This window comes from Ictidomys tridecemlineatus, chromosome 10, assembly GCF_052094955.1.
Source record: "Ictidomys tridecemlineatus isolate mIctTri1 chromosome 10, mIctTri1.hap1, whole genome shotgun sequence".
Lineage (NCBI taxonomy): Eukaryota > Metazoa > Chordata > Mammalia > Rodentia > Sciuridae > Ictidomys > Ictidomys tridecemlineatus.
Genome location: NC_135486.1, coordinates 138,449,023 through 138,470,488, shown reverse-complemented (window position 1 = coordinate 138,470,488; position 21,466 = coordinate 138,449,023). Strand labels below are relative to the sequence as shown.

The 21,466-nt window shown below is 52.6% G+C and overlaps 2 protein-coding genes across 3 annotated transcripts in view; one reads left to right on the top strand and one right to left on the bottom strand.

The window, feature by feature from the left end:
• Trap1 (TNF receptor associated protein 1) overlaps nucleotides 1-6,601 on the top strand; it is a 37,573-nt gene extending 30,972 nt beyond the window's left edge. The window contains exons 13-18 of the mRNA XM_005337741.5: nucleotides 37-222; nucleotides 509-647; nucleotides 1,130-1,215; nucleotides 2,291-2,436; nucleotides 6,186-6,258; nucleotides 6,372-6,601. Of these exons, the coding sequence (XP_005337798.1) occupies nucleotides 37-222; nucleotides 509-647; nucleotides 1,130-1,215; nucleotides 2,291-2,436; nucleotides 6,186-6,258; nucleotides 6,372-6,473 (732 nt within the window). The 3' untranslated portion in view covers nucleotides 6,474-6,601. The remainder of the gene's footprint in view (nucleotides 1-36; nucleotides 223-508; nucleotides 648-1,129; nucleotides 1,216-2,290; nucleotides 2,437-6,185; nucleotides 6,259-6,371) is intronic.
• Nucleotides 6,555-16,161, bottom strand: Dnase1 (deoxyribonuclease 1). Of its 2 annotated transcripts, none has more exons than XM_078024548.1 (9): nucleotides 14,548-16,161; nucleotides 8,628-8,785; nucleotides 8,253-8,341; nucleotides 8,040-8,123; nucleotides 7,552-7,667; nucleotides 7,257-7,369; nucleotides 7,023-7,177; nucleotides 6,836-6,932; nucleotides 6,555-6,737 (listed from the first exon to the last, which is right to left on the bottom strand). In XM_078024548.1, the coding sequence occupies exons 2-9, from the start codon at nucleotides 8,772-8,774 to the stop codon at nucleotides 6,684-6,686; spliced, it is 855 nt and encodes a 284-aa protein (XP_077880674.1). In that variant the 5' UTR covers nucleotides 8,775-8,785; nucleotides 14,548-16,161; the 3' UTR covers nucleotides 6,555-6,683. The 2 variants fall into 2 exon arrangements, with proteins under 2 accessions (XP_077880674.1, XP_077880673.1); XM_078024547.1 differs by lacking the exon at nucleotides 14,548-16,161 and adding an exon at nucleotides 9,142-13,531.
• Nucleotides 16,162-21,466: the final 5,305 nt, after the last annotated feature.

Here is a 21,466-nt window from a genome sequence, read left to right as displayed (position 1 = left end):
CTGCAGCAAGCAGTGATTGCCCGTGTCTGTCCACAGGAGGACATCGCGAAACTGCTGCGCTACGAGTCTTCAGCACTGCCTGCTGGGCAGCTGACCAGTCTGTCAGACTATGCCAGCCGCATGCAGGCTGGCACCCGCAACATCTACTACCTGTGCACGCCTAGCCGGCACCTGGCAGAGCACTCGCCCTACTACGAGGCTATGAAACAGAAGCACACAGAGGTGGGCAAGCAGTGGGGCTGCCTTGGGGCCACTGTCCTGGCCAGGCTCCCTTGCAGAGTCAGAGCCCCTGAGCAGAGGTCTCAAATGTCCCAGCCCAGTGTGCCCAAGGCTGGGAGGCCACATGGTATGAGCCAGGCCTTCCTCAGCGGACCCTCTCCTGCCCTGTGGCGCGTTTCTCACCAGCACATGGCGGGGGAACTCATTCATGAGTAGAGTGAGCCTCAGGACCTGCTAAGAGGTGCCCCTCTTCTGTCACATATCCACTGAGGTTCTGTGACGTCTGCAGGTCCTCTTCTGTTACGAGCAGTTTGATGAGCTTACCTTGCTGCACCTTCGAGAGTTTGACAAGAAGAAGCTGATCTCTGTAGAGACAGACATTGTTGTCGATCAGTACAAGGAGGAAAAGTTTGAGGACACATCACCAGGTGGGCTTGCTTTCCTCTCCAGGGTATAGGGCTAGCACAGGTTGTAGCCTAAGTAGCAGGTGGCCTGGGACTGATGCTTTGGTCCTATAAGTCCTTTCCTGTCCTGTCTGTTGATTGACCTGGGATGTTCTTTTTCATCTGGGTTTGGGGACACCAACCCATGAAAGAAGGTGCTTGGGAACATCTTAGTAATTCATAGAAAATAGGTCTTAGGGCCTCTCTGATGCTCCATTCATGGTGGCTTCTACTGTTGACCAAGTGTCCCAAGAGAACCAGATTTGGTTCCACCACCAAAAAAAAAAAAAATACCTGGGCCTCAGGCAACCAAAGTGCCCTCCTGAGGTTTTCACTGTAGATGAAATGAGTCTTCTGGAGCAGCAGGCAGTCAGGGGGGCAGGTGTGGGAAGAGCCCAAGAAAGGAGTCCGAGGAGCAGTGCTGTGGGCAGTGGCCCCTGGGCTTGCTCATGCTCATTCTTGTGCAGCCAGTGACCGCCTGTCTGAGAAGGAGACAGAGGAGCTGATGGCCTGGATGAGGAACGCACTGGGATCTCGAGTTGCCAACGTAAAGGTCAGGCCCTCCTGGGCGGGTTTCCCTGTACCCCTGTGGCTGTTAAGTTGCTAGCCTGGTAGACATTGGCCCTGGTGGAACCTGCAGCATATGGCGGAGGTCATGGAAACTGAGGAAGTGGAAGGAGCAGCCAGGGCCCTGGAGGAAAGGTGTAGACAATAGGTCCCCAGCAGGTACCCCAGGGCCAGCCTGTTCTGGACCTTGTAGAAGCTGTAATGGCTAAAGTGGGGGTTCCAAAGAAGGGAAGTGCCCCCCCCCGCCGCCTGAGGGGAGTTCATGGTCTCAGTTGGGGTCTTAATGGGGTTCAGGTGGGCTTCATAGAGCTAAGAACCTGCTGGCCTAGCTCAGTGAAAGGAGAGAGACAACCAGCAGCAAAGGGGCATCTGGTGCAGGGCCATTGGCTCAGGGTGTGCAGGAGTGACCTCAAGCAAAAGGCAGTGAGGTGAGGGTGGCCCTGGCTAGAAGAGAAAGAACCTCTGCAGGACACTGGGGCCAACCTGTGCAGACAGGGTTACGTGTGGCACCTGCTTCTGTGGAGGATGTTGTGTCCCTGCTTCACAAATGCCAGGTCCTTAAGCCCTGGGCAACTGTTGTCCCCGGTCTGTGGTGAGGAAAGAGGACCATAGCTAGACATTAGGGGGCAGAGTCTGATTTAGAGCTCAGAGCCTGTTCCCCAGTGGCCAGGCTGGCAGGCAGGAGGGTTCTCAGCCTGAGTCAAGAGTCCATGGTCCCAGCCACTCCAGCATCTGGAGTGAGTTCCTTGCTGGGAGGGTGTCTTTTTATGATGGGAGGAGGGAGAGCAGGGTTGCAGCACAGAGCGAAGGAGGAACTTCAGAGATGGACCTGCCCTGGGGCTGGGCTCTCAGAGACACGAGGGCCTGGTGCTTCAGGGAGGCGGCATGGGCCTCAGTGATCCCCTTCTTAGTGGGGAGGGGGGAAGAGGAGCAAGCAAGGCTGGCTCCAGGCTATGAGGGACTGTCCCTGAGACCGTGCCTTCTACCCTGTGATGTGGGAGAGCATCCCCCCATTTTAGACCCTGCAGTCCCCCTCAGCTCCACCCCGGCCTTGCTTGCAGGTAACTCTCCGCCTGGACACCCACCCTGCCATGGTGACTGTGCTAGAGATGGGGGCCGCCCGGCACTTCCTGCGCATGCAGCAGCTGGCCAAGACACAAGAGGAGCGTGCTCAGCTCCTACAGCCCACACTGGAGGTCAACCCCAGGTGCAGTCCAGGCGCTTTTCTGACCTGCTGAGGGGTTTTTATCCTACAGGAGCATGCATCCTTCTCGGGCATGGGAAAGTACACAAAGGTTTCACTCAGTTAGACAGCTGTTTATAAGGAGAAGGCCTGTCGCTGTGACAAAATACCTGAGAAATTCAACTTAAAAAGAGGAAAAGTTGACTTTGGCTCATGATTTCAAAGTTTTTAGCCAGCATTGATTTGGCTTGGTCACTTGGTGTCTGATGCTAGGCAGAACATGGCACGGGTATGTGGTAAAGCAAAGCTACTTGTGGCAGCCAGGAAGTAGGGAGAAGGGAAGGACCAGAGTCCAATGTCCCTTCAAAGGCATGCCCTCAGTGACCTAACTTCCTTCTGCTGGGCCCTACCTCCTAAAGATTCTATCCCCTTCCAGTGGTGCCACTCATGGGGGACCAAGCCTTTGACATAGGAGACACGGGGGATATTTAAGACCCTAACCACACACGATCCACACCATTGAACTGTACTCCGTGAGATTTAAACAGACTGGACACCCTCCCAGGGTTCTGCCCTCTGTGATTGTCCCTCAGAGGTCAGCCACATTTCACGGGACCGTCCTGGCCTCACATTGCCCTGTGTGCCTTAGAACAGCAGACTGGCCTGTTTTGAACCCGGGAGTGGGTCCCAGCACATGTACTTGTCCTTCCCCCGCCTTGTTTTTTTTGGACGCTGTTGGTGGCTGGACCCCAGGCCTCTACCACTGAGCCACACCCCAGTCCTTTTACTGTATCTTGAGATAGGGCCTCAATAAGTTGCCCAGCCTGGCCTTGAACTGCAGTCCTCCTGCCTCAGCCTCCTGAGTCCCTGGGATTGTGGGTGTGCCACTGCATCTGGCACGGATATTCTCTTTGAAGTTGTCTTTTTCACACAGCATCTGAGAGATGGTCTGCAATCAGGGGCCTTTGAGGGTGGTTGTCAGAGATGAGTGGCACCCACTGAATGAATCCCCCTAGGCACAGCTTGTTTGAACGTGCTGTTCTGATGGGCATTATGGTGGTTTCCAGTTTGGGGCTATTGGAACAGGGTTGCTGTGCACATTCTTGTCCCAGGTCTGGCACGCATGTGGCTTCTCTGGGAGGATCACTAGTGGTGAAGTAGCTACAGGTCCTCACTGGCCCAAGCTGCTGCCAGGCAGCTGTGATGCTGTGGATCCTGGAGCAGTGCCCCCTCCCACAGAGCAAGGCCCCTGGGCCCTGGACGGCTCCTGCGCGTGCTTTCTCAAGCGTTTCCTGGCCTGGAGCTTGGCCCTTCTCTTGCAAGTAGAAGCGCTTGACTTTAATTTAATCAAATCTAGGAATCTCTCTTACAGGCTTTCTTGGATCTTAAGGAACCTCTCACTGGAGGCCGCACTTAACCCCTCCCTTCCCTTCTAAGGGCTAGGTGACACTGGCCCTTCAGCTGGCTCTGTAGCTGACTGGTGGTCATGGGGGGTTGGATTTCTACCCACTCTGCAAGACAGCCATCGTCCCACCCACTCGCTGCACATACCTGTTCTTGCCCAGGTCACGGGGTGTCAGGTGTCCACGCACATCTTCTGCTTGTCCCTCTGCCAGTACCGCAGGGTCCTGTGTGCTCAGCTTTCCCAGGTCTCCAGGCCCAGCAGCCAGGTCTGCCCCTTACTTCTTGGAGTAGAGCTGGCTGCTTCTCTGTAAGTGGCCTGACCTGTGCCACGCCCACACCCCTCACACACAGGAATCCAGCGATTGTGACGGGGATTGTCTTAACTCCCTAAATCAATTTTCAAAAGAACATGGTATATTTCTCCATTTACTTGGGTCTTTAGTACCTTTTGGCAATTTAGGTTCTCTGTATAGTTCTTTTTTGTTGTTGTTCGATTGTTTTGTTTTGTACTGGGGATTGAACGAGGAGCACTTAGCCACTGAGCTACATCTCCAGCCCTTTTTATTTTTCATTTGGAGACAGGGTCTTGCTGAGTTATTTAGGACCTCACTAAGTTGTTGAGGCCAACTTTGAATTCACAATCCTCCTGCCTCAGCCTCCCAAGCTGCTGGGATTATAGGTGTGTGCCACCACACCTGGCATGTCCCTTTAGTTTTTATAGCTGATGTCTTTTTTTCCTTTGAGATGGAGTCTCCCTAAATTGCCTAGGCTGCCCTTGAACTTGTACTCCTGTGTCAGCATCCTGAGTCTCTAGGTTTACAGGTGTGTGCCACATCTGGCTCTAATGCCTTTTTTTGTGTGTGTGTGCTACTAAAGGTGTTCCACCACTGAGCCACATCCCCAGCCCCTTTTTATTTTGAGACAGGGTCTGCTAAGTTGCTAAAGCTAGCCTGGAACTTCCTGCTCCCATCTCCTAGTTGTTGGGATTCGGGTGTGTGCCCCCACACCTAGCTGGCTGCTGATGGGTCTTTTTATTAAATGTTTAAGTTATCATTTTCTGAACTCTTTTTATTTTTTGTGGTGCTGGAGGTGGAACCCAGGGCCTGTGCATGCAGGACACCACTCTACCAGCTGAGCTATGTCCCCAGCCCTTGTTTTGCTTGTTGTTGTTTTTTTAATTGGTAATAATCTTTGAAACGAAATTACATAAACAAGTTACCAAAAATTAATAGCGAAAGAAAAACCCTCATCTACCTCCTCACCTGCCACAGCATGGCCTACTTGGTGAGTCACATCTGTGTGGAGCTTTCCTGTGGCACATGGCTTAACTTCTTCATTGTCACTTTATCATGGTCTTTACCATGAACTAGTGGGCTGGGGAGGTCTCTTTCCCCTTTTTGCAGGTCACTTAGGTAAATTGAGTGTGGAGCAACAGGTGGCAGCTCTGGGCCGGCGGCAGCTGCTGACTAGTTCTGCTGTATGGAAGTGGCCAAGGGCTTCACTTCTCAATCTTGCCTTTAAAACCTGTGTGTGTTCACGTGGCCCATAATTGGAATGTACCTGGAGTTGATAGGAAAAACGCTCCCTCCTGGCCTTGTCCCCAGTGCAGCCAGAAGTGCGTGTCCCAGGGAGCAGCCAGGGCTCCTCCCCGGCATTGTGCAGGTCGTCACTTGGATTTTCTCACTTAATGGTGTAATGAGGGACCCCCGTGCTAGAACATCCTGAATGCCCTCCTTTGTCCAGCTGTGTCGATGCTGTTGTAAGGATGTACGTTAGAGGTGCTTCCTGCTCTGGTGCAGTTTGCAGATGGGACGCCATCTGTGCGTAATTGTGGACCTCAGGTCTCTGTAGAGATCAGAGTTAATTCCCATTTCCCCTGTGCGCTCAGTTTACCTAAGTGAAGTCTCATCAGTTTGATGTATGTTTCTTATTATATTTTTTCTTTGCAGGAAAAATGTTTTTGTCATTCTTTTGTTTTGGGCTTCTGGGTTTATGAAATTTTTTAAATTTACCTGTTTTCTTCTGAGATTAAGATTTTTTGAATTGTACTTTTTATCTTTGATCCCAGTTAATTTTGGTCTAAGGAAGAAGGCAGGAATCCAGTCTCGTCGTTCTCTGGCTGGCTGCTGGTGAGCCCAACACCACAGGCCAGCTGATCTGCCTTCCCTGAGCCCTGCCCTGCGCCAGCATCCTCCAGGGGCCCTCTTGGCTACTTGGTCTTCTGTGGTTTTTAACAGTCTATTAGTAAATTGGTGGGTTGTTTGGGGATTCATTGGCCATTTCCGGAATGTTCTGTTAACCCCCTCAGAGGGTCAGCAGCATGCAGGTAGAGGCCTGAGCCAACAGCTCCTGTGGTTCCCACATTGCAGGCACATGCTGATCAAGAAGCTCAGTCAGCTGAGAGAGCAGGAGCCAGAGCTGGCCCAGCTGCTGGCCGACCAGGTGAGAGGAGCCGGGCCCGCCCAGGACAGCCCCTGCCCACCTGGGAGGTGGGAAGCAGCTCTCTTTGTTTTTTGGGTCCCCTGCCCAATGACATTTCCACCCTTGCCTTTCAGATCTATGACAACGCCATGATAGCAGCAGGGCTAGTAGACGACCCCAGGCCCATGGTTGGCCGCCTCAATGACCTTCTCGTCAAGGCCCTGGAGAGACGCTGATGACATGGTCCTCCCAGGTGACAAAGGAGATACGTGCCTGGGAAGTGTCCCCAAGCAGAGACAGTAAGGACAAGAGACCACCACCTTCTTGAGCTTTATTTACCTCCATTAAAGTATTTCTTAATCCACCTTTGGGCTGTCTAGGCTTTGAGATGTCCAATGAGGTAGCTCCCTTGGCTGGAAGCTGCACAGCCATGCTACTCACTGACGTCAGGCTCTCCTCAGCGTCACCTCCACTGGGTAGTGGTCACTGATGGCCTCAGCCTGAAGGGAGACACACAGGGCTTCGGGACTTAGCCCCACCCCTCCCCTGGAGGAGGCACATCATCTACCCACCCCGAGCTGGCAGGGTGCACACTTACAAGCTTGTTGCTCAGGCCGTAGGCCACTTGGAAGTCATAAGGGACAGCTGAGTCGGGAACAATGGCAGCTTGGAGGAGAGCTCCAGAGACCACAATCCTGTGTGACACAGGATAGGACGTGAAGGCTGGGCTTCAGAGGCTTGGTGATGCATTCTGAGGCTGGACGCCCATGATGTGTCCTACTCACCTGTCGTAGGCACAGTGTGTGGACGTGACTGTGGTGTCCGCAGTGTCGGGAATGAGCCACTGGAAGGCAGGGTCTGTACGCAGACGGATGGAGGACCACTGGGAGGGGGTCACATAGCTGCAGCCAGCATTGAAATCACCCATCAACATGATGTCCTGCGGGAGACACCTGCCTGTTGGCCCTGGGACTGATTGGGCTTCTAGAGCCCACTGCCCACAGGACGGACCGTCTCACCTCCAGGCCCCACTTCTGCCGGACATCCAGGTAGACGTCGTAGAGAGCATCAATCTCCATCACTGCGTCGGCTGGGGCAGCATGCAGGGGCACGATGGCAAACTCCCTGACATCTGAGGAGACAGACACACTGAGCGCCTGGCAGGCAGAAGCAGGCTCAGCTGTTGGGATAAAGGACACACAATGGTGCCCCAGGGTGTGGACTTTCCCCTGCATGACTTGAATAGTTAAGGACAACAAGATCCCAACGGGTGTAGGGGCGGCCTGGGTAGGGCTGAGGCTCAGCAATACTCACGTGTATATGGGGAGAAGAACTTGACAATGGCTGGTTCTCGACTGAAGGTGTCATTCCCACAGGGCTCACAGCCGTCATCATAGTAGTAGCTGTCCAACACGGACACTTGGTCAGGCCTGCGGGAGGGCCAGGCAGGAGGTAACTGTGGGGCTGGTGAACCAGCCGGCTCCTTCACATCTCAATGAACCTGCTTCCTGGGGCAGCAGAAGGGACCAGGTCTGCACTAGCACTGGCACCAGCAGGTGGCCCTGGGGAGGAGCAGGTGCCAGCTCACTCAGGCTGGAAGCAGGGGTGGTCGCCTCCTCCTGGAGTGCTCTCTTTTTTTGGGTTCTTGTCCCTCCCACTTTCCTAGGATCCTCCCAGGAGAGGGAGGGGCTTACTGGACTCTGGACTACCCCTGACCCTTGCAAGGTGGCCTGTAGGTACAGACGGGGTCCTTCTCACGTCCTGGTCCTGGCAGTCACAGACTGCACTGGCCCAGGTTTTACCTGTACACGAAAAGGTACTGCTCCTTATAGCTACTGCGTCCCAGTGGCTCGCTGACCACGTAGTGGTAATTGTCCGGTGCATCTCTGGATGGGGGAAACAAAGGTCCATCAGGGCCTCAGCAGGGCTCTGCCTCCTATCCCTGGGACCAGAATGAAGTGAGGCTGTACCATAGAAGTGGTCTCTTCTCTCAGAACCCTACCACTGTCACCCACCGATTAAGTTCATCCAGCAGTTTCCCCACAGCTGTCAGGTAGGTGTCTCGGACCTCCTGGATAAGAGCAATGTCGTAGCGACTCAGGATCTAGGGGACAGGGCCGCACGGGTACTGAGCAGGAGCTGGGTGGTGACTCCAGCCCTTAGCTGCCTGGGGCATCGGGTCCTGCCCATCTCAAGGGTCGCAGCCAGAGCCATGGCTGCCCCTTGGGACATTCTTCATGGTGCAGCAGGCCCCATCTTCACCTTGCCTGGGTCCTGGGACTTTCATTGCCCCACGGAGCTGCCCTGCCCAAACCACTGGCCCTGTGTTCATGGGGCTGTGACACCCTCCCCCTGAGGTCTGCACTCAGGAGCAGGCCACCAAGACTTACCTGCACAATGTAGCTAGAGAGGGTCGCATTGGACATCTTGGTCTCCCCAAAACTCCGTATGTTGAAGGCTGCAATTCTCAGAGATGTGACCACGTGCTGCAGGCTGGCCAGGGCAAGCAGCACTATCATAGGCCTTGTGCCCCTCATCCTGGGAGAACCTGTTATAGGGAACAGTGGGACATCGCCTGTCATCCTTGCCCCTACCTCCCCAAGGTCAAGAGCATCTGCCCTCATGGCTGTGCTACAAGAGCACAGGCCAGGGAGACCCTCAGTGCTTTCCACATATCCAGAGGGACAAGCACCCAGTGCCAACAAGTCCCTGGTTTTCCTCCTTCACCCACCAGGGGAAACAAGCCCCAGAAACATGCCATCCTGAGCCACTGGGGCCACCAGAGCCTGCACTTGCCAAGCAGACCCTGTTCTGTTGGTGAGACACAGCTGAGCCTGCCCTCCCTGCTCAGGGACTGGCTGGTCACCTAGAAGGACTCCACAGATGACCAAGTCTAGCACTCACCCAAGGTGATGTCGCAGAGATGATGGGATTTCTGCTAAGAATTTGGAATATTCTTAGATGATAGTTTTCTCCTTTTGCTGCTTTGTAAGAAAAAGTTAATTTCCAGAGGGAGCTCTTGGAAGAAACGACACAGCGAGGACTTGCAGATCTGCCAGGGCTCCTTCTCTGTCCAGACACTGCTGGTCCCAGCCAGGGTTTTAAGGGTTTGGGCAGCAAGACCGCCCCCAGGGCACGAGTGCGCCTGCACCTGAGCAGAACAATGGCACCACCTGTGTGGCCCTTGACAGACCGGCTCCATCATGGGGTGAACACAGCAGCTGATAATGATGTTTGCACTTGGCTGTAAAGTGTCTAGTAAATGTCCTTTGCCCATCCAGTATCTTGCCCACCAGGGATGGGCACGGGTGTGTGCTGGAGGGCAGGGCTGCTCTCAGCCTCAGATCTAGGATCCTGGAGGTCACCTTGGAGCCAAGGCCAAAACCAGGAACACAGCTGCACATTGCCAGCGGAGCACCACCACTCTGGCCCAGGACCTTTAGGGCACCCCAGTTCCTCCCAATTCATCAGCCGTGACAGGCGGCAGACTGGCAGCTGAGCAGGAGCAGGGCTGTGAATGGGGGTGCAGACCGTGGCATGACAGCATCACTGGGTAAGGGTGAGGACTGCAAGGCCAGGCAGCAGGGAGCTCTCTGAAACAGATGAGAGGCTTAAGCCTCAAGGACCTTTAGTGAAGAGGTCACAAGGCCACACCTTGGTCCAGTCATTTCAGAATCCTTGGCCTTCCCATGAGTGTTCATGTCCTGAGGCTACAGCAACAAGTCACAGATTCTGTGGCTTAAGACAATAGGAATTGATCCTCTCACCGTTCTGGAGGCCTGGAATCAGCATGGCCATGGGTGCTGCTCTAGGGGAGGATCCTCCTCTAGGCTAGCTCCACTCTGCCTCTGTGATCATGTGGCCTGTCAATCTGTCAATTCTCCTTCTAGAAAGGTAACCATGGTTGCATTTGGGGCCCTCCCAGGTCAGCTGGATAATGTCCCCACCTCACCATCCTTAGTCTCATCTGTGAAGTCCTCTTGCCACATAAGCTTAGGACATGGGTATTTCTTAGGTCCCGTGCTCAGGCAGTCCATCTAAGGGGGCTCTGCCCCATATGAGAAGAGCTATTGCATCTCCAAGGACAACTATGTGGGAGGCCTTGGTCCCTCCTTGGGAGATGGGAGGGCCTGGCAGAAATTGTTGGACCAAGGCTCAAGAACCTTGGGGGAGGGGGTGCTATGGGAGATCAGGGAGCAGGGTGGCCTCCAGGGCAGGAGTCAGTAGGGGCTAAGGTCAGTCAGGAAACTACAGATCTGGCCTACTGGCCAGGAACCAAGTGCAGGCCCAGTGAGGGTTAACAGAGGGTCAACCTGAACTTTAAGATTTCAAAGGGCACCGAGAAGTGCCTCTGGCCATCAGCACAGGTTCACTGGACTTTGTTATGGCACCTGAGAGATGGAGTCACCAACTTGCTCCAGCTACCAGAAGCCCCATCAGACTTTTTCAAAGGTCTGGTTGCTGGGTTTTCCCTATTTTTAATCTCAGGAGCAGGCTTAGCAAGTCACTGTGCTCCACAGAGGTGACTTGCTTAGCTTCCAGGTGGATGCGGGGCACCGATTACCATTGACAGTGTGTCAGAGGTCTAGCTCGGGTTTGCAGCACTGGACAAGGGTGCCTGGGGGCCTCTCATCCCTTCCCTACTCTTGGAAGCTAACACCAACAAGGTTGGGACTCAGGCCTTGTACAAACGACTGGGCCCTGGACACCCACTGTATGTGACAGCCTTCAGAACAGGGGCTCCTATTCTATGTGAGCCCCCAGCTCAGCACTGGTGGTCCCAACCATCAGAAGGGGTGGGACCACCTCCACTGCTGTCCTGAGGTTTAAGTAGCAGGAGACACAACACCATTCCACAGAATCACTGCAGCTCTTCAAAAAGTCCCCTGCTCCCTGAGGACAGGCCCTCTCAGATGCTGTACCACCATCGATCTTACCTTTCCCTTCTGGGTATTTCCATTTGTTTCAGCCAGTTGTTGCTGTGTAACAAGCTGCCCCAAAACGAGTGTGCACAGCCAGGCATAACAGTGCATGCTAGCAACCTGGGAGCTGAGGCAAATTCAAGGTCAGCCTGAGCAATTTAGTGAGACTCCCATCTCAAATTTTTTAAAAAGGGTTGGGGATATAAGTGCCCCTTGGTTCAACCCCAGTATTGGGGGGAACAAACACAAGTCTCTGTTCACAGCGTGCATTTCCTTTCCTGTGTGCAGGTCTGCAGACCAGCTGGGATGGTGCTGGGGCTGCTGGGGCTGGGCTGGAAGGTCCCAAGGGGCAAGCAGGGTATCTGACACCCCTTGAGACCTAGGCTTGGACTCTGTGCTGTCCCTTCTGCCCACTCTTTTGGCCCTAGCAGGCCAGTAGGCCAAGCCAAGGTGAGCGGAAAGAAGTGAGGTGCACTCTTCTCATGGCCCCTACTTTGCAGATGCAGAGATGGGCACCAGGGAAGAGAGAGGCATGGCATTCCTGGCATTTCCAGTCATATCAGCTAGGATGTGTGTGCCGAGAACCAATGCCCACAGCGTGGGAAGCTGGCCCCTTTATTACGTTAGGGTGAGCAGTTTTTACATCAGCCACGAGGATCTGCAGCTTTCTCCTGTCTCCTCCACAGAAACACAAAGGGAAGCAGCTCATGACAATGGTCTCCTCAAGTATGAACCAAGTCACAGGAAAAAGAAAATCCTACAAACACCGCAGTCAGGAACAAAGGGTAAAGAAAATCCTATAAACACCACAATCAGGAACAAAGTGTTATGGGCCAGACTTTATGGGCAATGACCAAACAGACTCCATTTTGCCCTGAGACTCCACATCATGTAAGAAATGCTCCTCCCATAGGAATACCTGCCTCTGTGCCCATCAAACAGCATAGCATGTCTGGCAACACAAAATGGCAATTTTTTTTTTTTTACTATTTTTTAGTTGTAGTTGGACACAATACCTTTATTTATTTGTTTATTTTTATGTGGTGCTGAGGATCAAACTCAGGGCCTCACGCATGCTAAAGCACTTTGCCACTGAGCTACAGCCCCAGCCTACAAAATGGCAATTCTTATACAATGTAAAATTGTTCTCTTTGGTTCGAATTTTTCTTGGACAATGTACCCTGTCAGATTGGTTGTCTAGATGTTAGTAACCATTCTTTAACTTGTACCAAATGAGGAGCATTTTGACCTACTTCCCCTTCTGCTTATGATCTCCTGATGTTTGCTTATGGTCTTGAATCAGTAACAGCCACTTATGATTAATGTGGTTTTGGACTGTAAAGGTGTGCTCTAACCCTAGGAGGGAGTTGAAGGGTGTAGACTTGCAGCCTGCCCCTTGACCCGTCAACTGGTGGATCCTAACCACAGGCTGCTGAATAAAGATGGTTCCATGTCCTGCTTTAAGATCTACTTAGTGATTTAATGCAATCTCGCCATAATAAAAGGACCTCAAAGGGACATGTGCAGTGGCACAGGCCACACAGGGGTCAAGGCAAGGTGCAAGGAGCTGTGCAAAGGCACCCTCAGATCAGGTGTGTGCTGCTCAGGGAAGTCCACAGTCCTGAAGCTGCATCCCACTTTATTCCTTTCTATGCTATCCAGTATCTGCAGCGCTAGCTTGAAACCCAGGCACACCCCCTTCCTGGCCCAATGCAGTGACCCCACCACATGCAGATGCCAAAATTCCTGAGAGCACTCCAGGTCCTTGCCATCCCCAGCCCTCCCCCAAACATCCAGAGTCCATTTCTCTCCAATCTGCAGCCACCACACTGGCCTGCTCACCACTGTTGTGTGGCCTCCCAGCTTCCAGAAACACCTCCATAGTCTACACGGTCCCAGAACATCCCCTAAGTGTGTAATCAGATCACATAACACGTTATTCCTCTGCTTGGAATCTGTCACCAATTTCTCATTGTCCTTAAGGAGAAATCAATGATTACCATAATCTAAACAATTCCAGCTCAGAGCTTCTGCTCACCTGAGCAGCTGGGGCCTTCTGTCATGTCATCCCAGTTTCAGCTTAAATGTCACCTCTTCCAGAGAGGCCATTCCCTCCCTGCCCACAGGGCCCTTGTTGCTCAGTGGTTGTAACATGCTCCTCATTCACACTCCCAGATGGCCGACTTCTCAAGCAGAAAGCTCTGCGGCAGAGACCCTGGCTCTCTGTCCATGGAAGGTCCCTGGTGCACACGGCAACACCTGGAAGGCACAGGGCACCCACAGCTAAGCTGCGCTCAGCTTTCCTGCTCCTCCTGGCTGAGAGAGAATGTCCCTTCCTCCAGGACCCTCCAGAGAAAAGCCTGTCCTCAGAGACACTGGGCACAGGGGACACTGCGGGCATCCAAGGCATAGCTCCTTTCAGTGGGCTAGACGTACCTCAGGAGGCACGTGTGCTGCCCCCTCACCCCGTCTCTTCAGCCCATCTTGGAGGAAAAAGGCCCTGTTTTTGCCATGTCACTGTAATCCCTGAGGAGGTCACAGGCTTCGCTCAGCACAGTGTGCTGCCCTTGGCCCGTGACTGGCCTGCACTTGCCAGCCCAAGTTCATTTCTGCTCATTTCCACCCAGGGTGGAAAATTCCTCAGAACAACACACATGAAATGCCAAGACTCGTGACCGCCGCTCTGTCACGCTTGGTCAGTCATGCCAAACCCAGTGCGTTAGGGGTCGGATGGCATCTGGAGGCCAGGAGCCAGAAATCCCAGGAGGGATCTGCCAGCCTGAGCACACCACTATTCTGCACCCTGGTTTCAGGAAAACACAAAAACAGGTCGTCTGCCTAAAAGCCACATTCTAAAGCGCATGCTGGGTGCGTGGGTACCCCTGCAGCGCATGCCTCTGGGGTGCCAGCCACAAGCTGCACTTCCTGGGCATGCAGCAGGGCCCCAAGTGCTACCATGAAAATGTCTCTCAAAACCCCTAGTTCCAAAGCCACTTCAGCCTCCCACAGGCACAAGGAGTGCTCTGGGCAGCTCCGTGTGTCCATCCTGGGGCTGGAGCTATGGAGAGGTACGCAGGTCCAGGGCCCCAAGGCTCAGGCCATGGTGTTTTCCACTGACCTCCCCTCAGCTCCCTAGTTCTGCTCTGCTGACAGAGCCACCCGAAGGTAGACTCCAGCCACATCCCTCGCCTCATCTTCCTCTGGGAATTCCAATGCCCCTGAACTCCCCTCACCCTTCTTCAGGGGTCAGCCACAGCCGTCCCCAAGCCCATCTGTGAGTCATCTTCCCAAGCTTCCATTTCCTAGTGTGCCTTGTCACTTTCGACTAAGCATTAGCCACTGTGACAGAAGGGAGCGTCTGGGTGTGTCCCCTCCACGGAAGACTTACCTCCTTGGAGGGCCAGAGGAACAGCCTACTGGGGGGTACTCAGGGACCTTGTGAAGACCAGCTGCCCTGCAGCCTGCTCACTTCCACGTGCCCCACACCTGACCTGACCAAAAGCCTGCGTTCTACCTTAGGCCCTTCCTCCCGACAGGCCTGACCTCTTCCAGATTCTCTTCCTGGTGCTTGGGATTGGTCTCTTCTCTGGCCTCCTCCTCCTTGGGGATCCTGGCCCTGGGGTACTGCTGCTCAGCAGGGGCCCACCCTGGGATACTGCCTACAGCCCTCAGCTTCACGCCTCAGCATCCTGCCTGGCCAGGGCCCTGGGGGGAAACACCCCGCACAGGAGCCTTCCTGTGACTGTGGTGGCTGTCCTGTGTTGGAGCCTCGCGTTCTTGGCAGCACTAGTTTGCCGCAGGCTGCTCCATGGGAGCAGCAAATCTGGGAGCAGCACCCTGAGTCACTTGAGTTGGGCTGACACCAGTGGGGCTGGTCCAACCAGTAGCCGTTAAACAGCCCCAGTTACGGATGTCCTGTCTAGAGTGCGCCAGATGAGGGAGAAACAGGATGGACACAAGCCCATTTTATGGGGCAGTCAGGGACTCAGCTGTCACCTTTCTGGGACAGTGGCCTCTGCATTCTTGGCAGCCTCGTCCTAACAAGGATGGCATGTGCCGGGAGCTGGTTAGTCCTCCCACCAGAAGCTGCCCGTTGGCTCCTGAAGTGAGCAAGAGGGCCTATGCTTGTCCTCGGGCCTCCTCCTGGACACAAGTGCAGGGGTGTAAAGACAGCTTCTGCCCTCTTGGCCTTCTGAGGGCTGCATGTCCCTCTGCGGCCTCCTGCCAGGGCGGCTGCTCCTACCCAGCCTCTGCTCTCCCAGGCACCTCAGGATCTCAGCACAGGACACTGGGGCAATGTGGCACTGCCAGGGCAGCCCAGCTCCAGTTGTGAGGAGGCCATGGTGCCGAGCTCACTCAGGTCTTTCCCCCACCTGCGCTGCCCAGGAGAAGAGAAGTCATGTGCTGTTACATTCTCCACAACTGACCTCTCCTGTAGGGGCAGGGACATGTGCAGAAAGCACACTTGTTTTCCCTGAGAGCCAGGGGACTCAGCAGTGTGGGGAGCCAATGCTCAGGGAAAGGCCTTGCCCCATGGTGGCCTCTAGGACACATGCCTTCTGAGGCTGCAGTTAGTACACCATGCTCCCTCCTGTCCCAATCCCCAACTGGCATGAGGGGCTCCCCAAGGCCCTCCCTTCATTCCCACCTTAGCACAGGCACCAGTCCAGGGCAGGGCCTGAAGCACAGAGGCCTGGCTGTGGAAAGAGAAAGGTGACCAAGGGGAAAATGTAGCAGCCAGACATCTGCCTCACTGGGCCCTGGAGCAGCACCATTCCCAGAGTCCCCTCACTTTGGGAAGGTGACTTCCTAGGCTCCCTCTCCTGGACATGCAGGGAAGCACAGCTGTCCACCGGGGTGAGCACTTCTCCCTGCTTCCCTGTTCAGAGTTCCAGCATGTGCCGTCACCACCAGCACCCTGCCTTGAGTGAGCTGGGTGCAGTGGTGCATGCCTGTCATCCTAGTGACTCGGGAGGCTGACACAGGAAGATCGTGTGTTCAAAACCAGCCTCAGCAAAGGCGAGGTGATAAACAACTCAGTGAGACCCTTTCTCTAAATACAATACAAAACAGGGCTGGGGCTGGGGCTCGGTGGTCAAGGGCCCCAGAGTTCAATCCCTGGTACCAAAATAAGCTCCTAAATGATCGGGCTCTTTCCTCACTTGGGCTCTGTGAGGAGGCACTGAGGGGCTTCAGGTCACCAATGACATAGCTGTGGGACACTGGAGAAGTGCAAGCTTGCTGGGGTAGCAGATTCCAGCTGCCTCCTGGCTACCACTCACAGCCTCTGCCATCTTGCTGCTCCCATTCCCAGGTGGCTGGATCCTAAGGAAGGGAAGAGGGGTGTTGACACGGCCAGCTTGGCAAGTGGGTGCCACCTGTTTTTAAGTTCCTGACAGGCTTAAAGTGGGACAACAGGGACCCCTGAACACATGGACAACACAGATGAGGATCTGCGGGTAGAGAAGAGGACACTGGCCAGAGGGTCCCCTGGGGCCTGCAGCTGGGGACTAGTCAATGCCTGTGAGGGGGAAAGGACCCAAGGGAAAGGACCCTGCAGGGAGTAGACTAAGAGTCCCCAGAACCCACGTGGGGATGGAGACTCGGTTTCCACAAGCCACGGTTCCTAACTCACAGGAGACTGTAGAACCTCAGAGGAGCATGGCCCTTGATAACAAAAAAAGTTAAAGCTGGACTAAAGGCAGCTGTGAACAAAGCCCAGAAGCACACCTCCAAAGACCCCCGAGTTGAACGGGCTTTGCTAAATCCTAACTCGACACTGCTGAAGGAGATACAGAACCTCAGAGGCAGCGATTTAAAATCCACAATATCTTCAATCCAGGTCTGTCCGTGGGTCCAACGTGGAGACAAGGGCCGTTCAGTACAGAAAACAATTACTTACTTACAGAAATTAACTAGGAACCAACAAAAGAGAACTCCACAGAACCCCTAGGGCAGAGAGGTACCAAGGGAAGGATCCAGACTTAGGGAGGGTGTGTCACAGGTATGCAGCCATGGTGTCCCAGGTCAAGGGTCGAGAACCCCTGGGGGTGCTGAACCCAGCTGGCAGGCTCTCTGTGGAAGGGCTGGGAAGACCTGAGGTGGGGGTGCTGTGTGGGGTCCAGCTTCACGTGTGCAGCCATCTTGGTGGTAGCCTCCATCTTGCCACCAGGAGACCCTGGCACGAGTCGCAACCCCTAAAGGGCAAATAGATCATTAAGACAATCAGCTGGGCTGGGGATGTAGCTCAAGCGGTAGCACGCTCACCTAGTGTGTGTGTGGCCCGGGTTCGATCCTCAGCACCACATACAAACGAAGATGTTGTGTCCGCCGAGAACTAAGAAAAAATAAATAAATGTTAAAATTCTCTCTCTCTCTCTGTCCCCCTCTCTCCCACTCTCTCTTTAAAAAAAAAAAAAAAAAAGACAATCAGCTGAGTGGGCTGTGCCCTTGACCCATGCTTGGACTGCTCCTCGACTGTGTGGGCATGTTCAGAGTTCATGGGAAAGGCCGAGTGCATTCCAGACGGCACAGCCCATCTCCGTCCAGCTCAGCATGAAAGCCTGTCTTCCTGCCACCACCACCCAAGACACCTTCCATCCTCTAGTTCCCAGGAGACTGCAGTCGGTGCATTACTGGATCTGTCGTCTTCTTACTTTGGTCTGTGACCACTTCCACCTTTGGCAGCCGTTTCTCAAACACTGGAACTGGCTTTTTCTAAAGCACAAACTCACCAGAAAGTAGCCAGGAGCCAGCTGGGGCCACAGAACCTTGCCTAAGGTGCCCAAGTATCCCACAGGCCAGCCTGTCACAGAACAGGCATAAGCAGAGCAGCAGCACAGAGGATGCTCCTCCAGCCCCAGCAGATCAGCAGGCAGCAAGGGAGGAGGGTGTCACCCGCAGCAACCACAGGGGCCTTGAGTGGAGGTGACACACCAGTCTGCTGTAACAGACCTCAGTCAAGGGGACGCCAGCACACAGCCACTGCCTTAGCAGCTAAGTTGCTAAGACTGGCCTCAAACTCCTGAACCTCCCCAGTCTCTGGGGTTACTGGTGTGCCACTGGGTCTAGCAAAGAAAATAAAATCTTAAAAATGGCCCTGCTAAAAAGCACACTACAGCCAGGCACATGGTGCACACCTGTAATCCCAGAGACTCAGAGGGCCACACATTCAAGGCTAGCCTCAGCAACTTAGTGAGGCCCTGTCTCAAAAAAAAAAAAAAAAAAAAAAAAAAAAAGGCTGGGGATATAGCTCAGTGGTTAAGCACCCCTGGGCTCAATCCCCTGGTACCAAAAAAAAAAAAAAAAAAAAAAGTATACTATTTACTGAGGAGGGTTGCAGTGCATCTTAGGGCACAGGACTTATCTAGCATGCAGGAGGCCCTGGGCTCCACCTACTGTACTGCAAATCATTAAAAAGAAGCCAGCCAGCCAGCCAGGTAATCCCACCTGTAATCCCAGCTACTTGGGAGGCTGAGGCAGGAGGATGGAAAGCTTGAGAGCAGTTTCAGTATCTTAGTGAGACTCTGTCTCAAAATAAAAGAGGAGGCTGAGGATGTAGCTCAGTGTTAGAGCAGCACTGGGTTCGATCCCCAGTACCACCAAATAAAAATATAAATGCTCTACCAAGTTCATCTCTACATACACTTCTTGCCTTTCCTGACCAACTGTTTCCCTGCTATAAAGGTGTTTGTGAATCCTCAACCCCCCACCCCAGCTACAGACCCAGGAGAGAGAATCATTAGCCTGGGGGGACAGGGGGGTACTATTCAGAACCAGGCAAACAGAGCCTCTGAGTGTCCCTGGTTCAGTCCCCAGTACAACTGGAAAAAAAAAAAAAAAGGGAAAAGTAAAATTACTACAACCAAAAAAAATGAGAAGACAATTATTTGCTTACTCAATCTGCACTCTCCCTGACCCCTGCCCAGCTAAACGAGGAGGAGCTGGACAGGTTTTGGCTTTGCAGAACTGAGACAAGTACTTTCACTTCTACCACAGGACTGCTTCAAACATCAACTCAGTGGAAGAAGCCAAAAGTTTTCTAAAAGTAATTATTCCAGGACGGTTAGGCTGTGATAATTAGAGCATTCAACCTCTTTGCTTTTTCCCCTGGACTCAAAAAATTACCTAGTCCAGTAGGCTAGAAAAACGGAGCCCACGCCTGGAACAACAGGCTTCTCCCACACACTTCTGCATCCATTCAAGGTCAAGCCTCACTTTTTAATACTTGAAGTGTCCCTTTACCTCCCTGGGTTATGGGTTTCGCAAAGCACGAAACATACAGTAATAATCTCATGGAAATAACACGGACCCAGTATCAGTTTCTGGACACTGTCTCTCAGCTTAGTCACAGTGGATGACTTCTGCCTAATCCCAGTGCTTCTGCTGGAGATTCATCCCAACAGGATCTTGGTCAATAGGCTCACATCCTTCACCCTGGGTCAAAGAGAAAGCTGTCCCAGTTAGGGATAACTCCGCTTCTCAAAGGATTAGGCCTAAAATTAAATTCCAGTTGTCCTTTTCCTAGAGACTTTTGGCATATCTTTCAGCTTCCAGGATCTACTCAGCATCTGTGGTTAAACACAGTGCTTCCTAATCTAGAGGCCACCAGAATCATCTGAGAACAGGGCTCTTCCCTCAAGGTTTCTCAAGCATAAGGATAGTGACCACCCATGTCCAGTGCAGAAAATCACATGGTGATTCAGTTGAGAATCCCAAGTTTAAAGCACTCTCTTCTTTAAGCCACACTTTGATCCATTTTACTTAAATAGATGGGTTTAGGGAGGGGAGGTAGAAAGGGTTTTCTTCACCTGGCTTCCAAGAGAGTTAAATCCCCAAAGCAAATGAGGTACTTCATTTCTAACCTGATTGGAGGAAAAAAATACTCTCATAACTGACTTTCCCATTGTCCCAGCCATGTCCAGATATACAAGTCATTTTAAAAAATTTTTTGTATCTTATGATATTTAATCTTGCTGTTGGAAAAACACCGCCTCTCTCAGGACTAGCTAATTCCTAGGGAGTACAAAACTTAACTAGGGAGTGTAGATTCATAGGTAAGCCACTACCCTCTTTATCTAACTCACACACCATTATTTTCCTTCCTCTAAACCATCCCACGGCCAGGTACCAAACATCTGGGGAACAACACTATCTAGCCCAAAGCCCCTGGAATTATTTATTCATAAAATGTATCTCATATATATTTGCACATATTTAGTTATAGATGGACACAATACATTTTTTTAGGTTTTTTTTTTTAAGATGGACAAATCATCTTTATTTTTATGTGGTGCTGAGGATCGAACCTAGTGCCTCACATGTGCTTGGCAAGCGCTCTACCACTGAGTCTCAACTTATTAAAATCAGCCAATCCTATATGTCCACTCTGTCCCAGGTGCCTTTCCTGCCAAGGCCCCATGAAAGTGCTCACCTAGGCTTCCCTTTGCTCCTGCTTCCTCCTGAGCAAACCCTGGGGCTTCCCCTATGGCCCTGACTGGTTTGGCATGCTCCCTCTTCTAGAGAAACTACTCAGTTCCTCTTTTGATGGCACTGACCTCTACACATTGTCAGGCAGGCATCTCCATAGGCTAAACCTCCAGACAACCCATGTTTCCCTGCTGCCTTCCAGGCTTGTCCTATCTACTTAACTAGTCCAGTTGGGAACCATACTACAAACTAAGAATTCCAAACCCAGAGACCAAGTAATACCTCCTAGCTCAATCACACAGAAAAAAATCTTGGAATTTCTCTACTATTTGAAATTCAACAGTCAGAGCTAGGGTTGGGGATGTAGCTAAGTGGTAGAATGTGTGTTTAGTATGCAGGAGGCACTGAGTCTGCACCCCCACAAACACAAAACTAAATGTTACTCAAAAAAATCCAGAAGTAGTTTTACCCAAGTAATGCCACTTCTAGAACACAAAATCTTGCAGCATTATTTAGAGTAACCAAAAAAAAAAAAGGAAGTACCCATAAGTCAATTAACTGATTAACAAAATGTGGTTTAGGGCTGGGAATGTGGCTCGAGCGGTAGCGCGCTTGCCTGGCATGCGTGCGGCCCGGGTTCAATCCTCAGCACCACATACCTTTGTGTCCGCTAAAAAATAAATATTAAAAATTCTCTCTCTCTCTCTCCCCCGCCTCTCACTCTCTCTTTAAAAAAAAAAAAAAATGTGGTGTATACCTACAGGGAATGTTTATTCAGTCACAAAAAGGAATGAAGTGCTAAGTCAGCTACACCATGGATGAACCTTAATTAGTAAAAGCCAGACAGAAAACTCCAGGGGAGACGGAACTCGAGGAAA

Excerpts from the sequence above, each read along its gene's own strand:
- Dnase1 (XM_078024548.1), bottom strand. The coding sequence starts at position 8,774 with ATGAGGGGCACAAGGCCTATGATAGTGCTGCTTGCCCTGGCCAGCCTG. Across the intron at positions 7,668-8,039 it reads CAGTACCTTTTCGTGTACAG|GCCTGACCAAGTGTCCGTGT; the intron begins GTAAAACCTGGG and ends GCCCTCCCGCAG. Across the intron at positions 6,738-6,835 it reads ACGGCCTGAGCAACAAGCTT|GCTGAGGCCATCAGTGACCA; the intron begins GTAAGTGTGCAC and ends GTCTCCCTTCAG.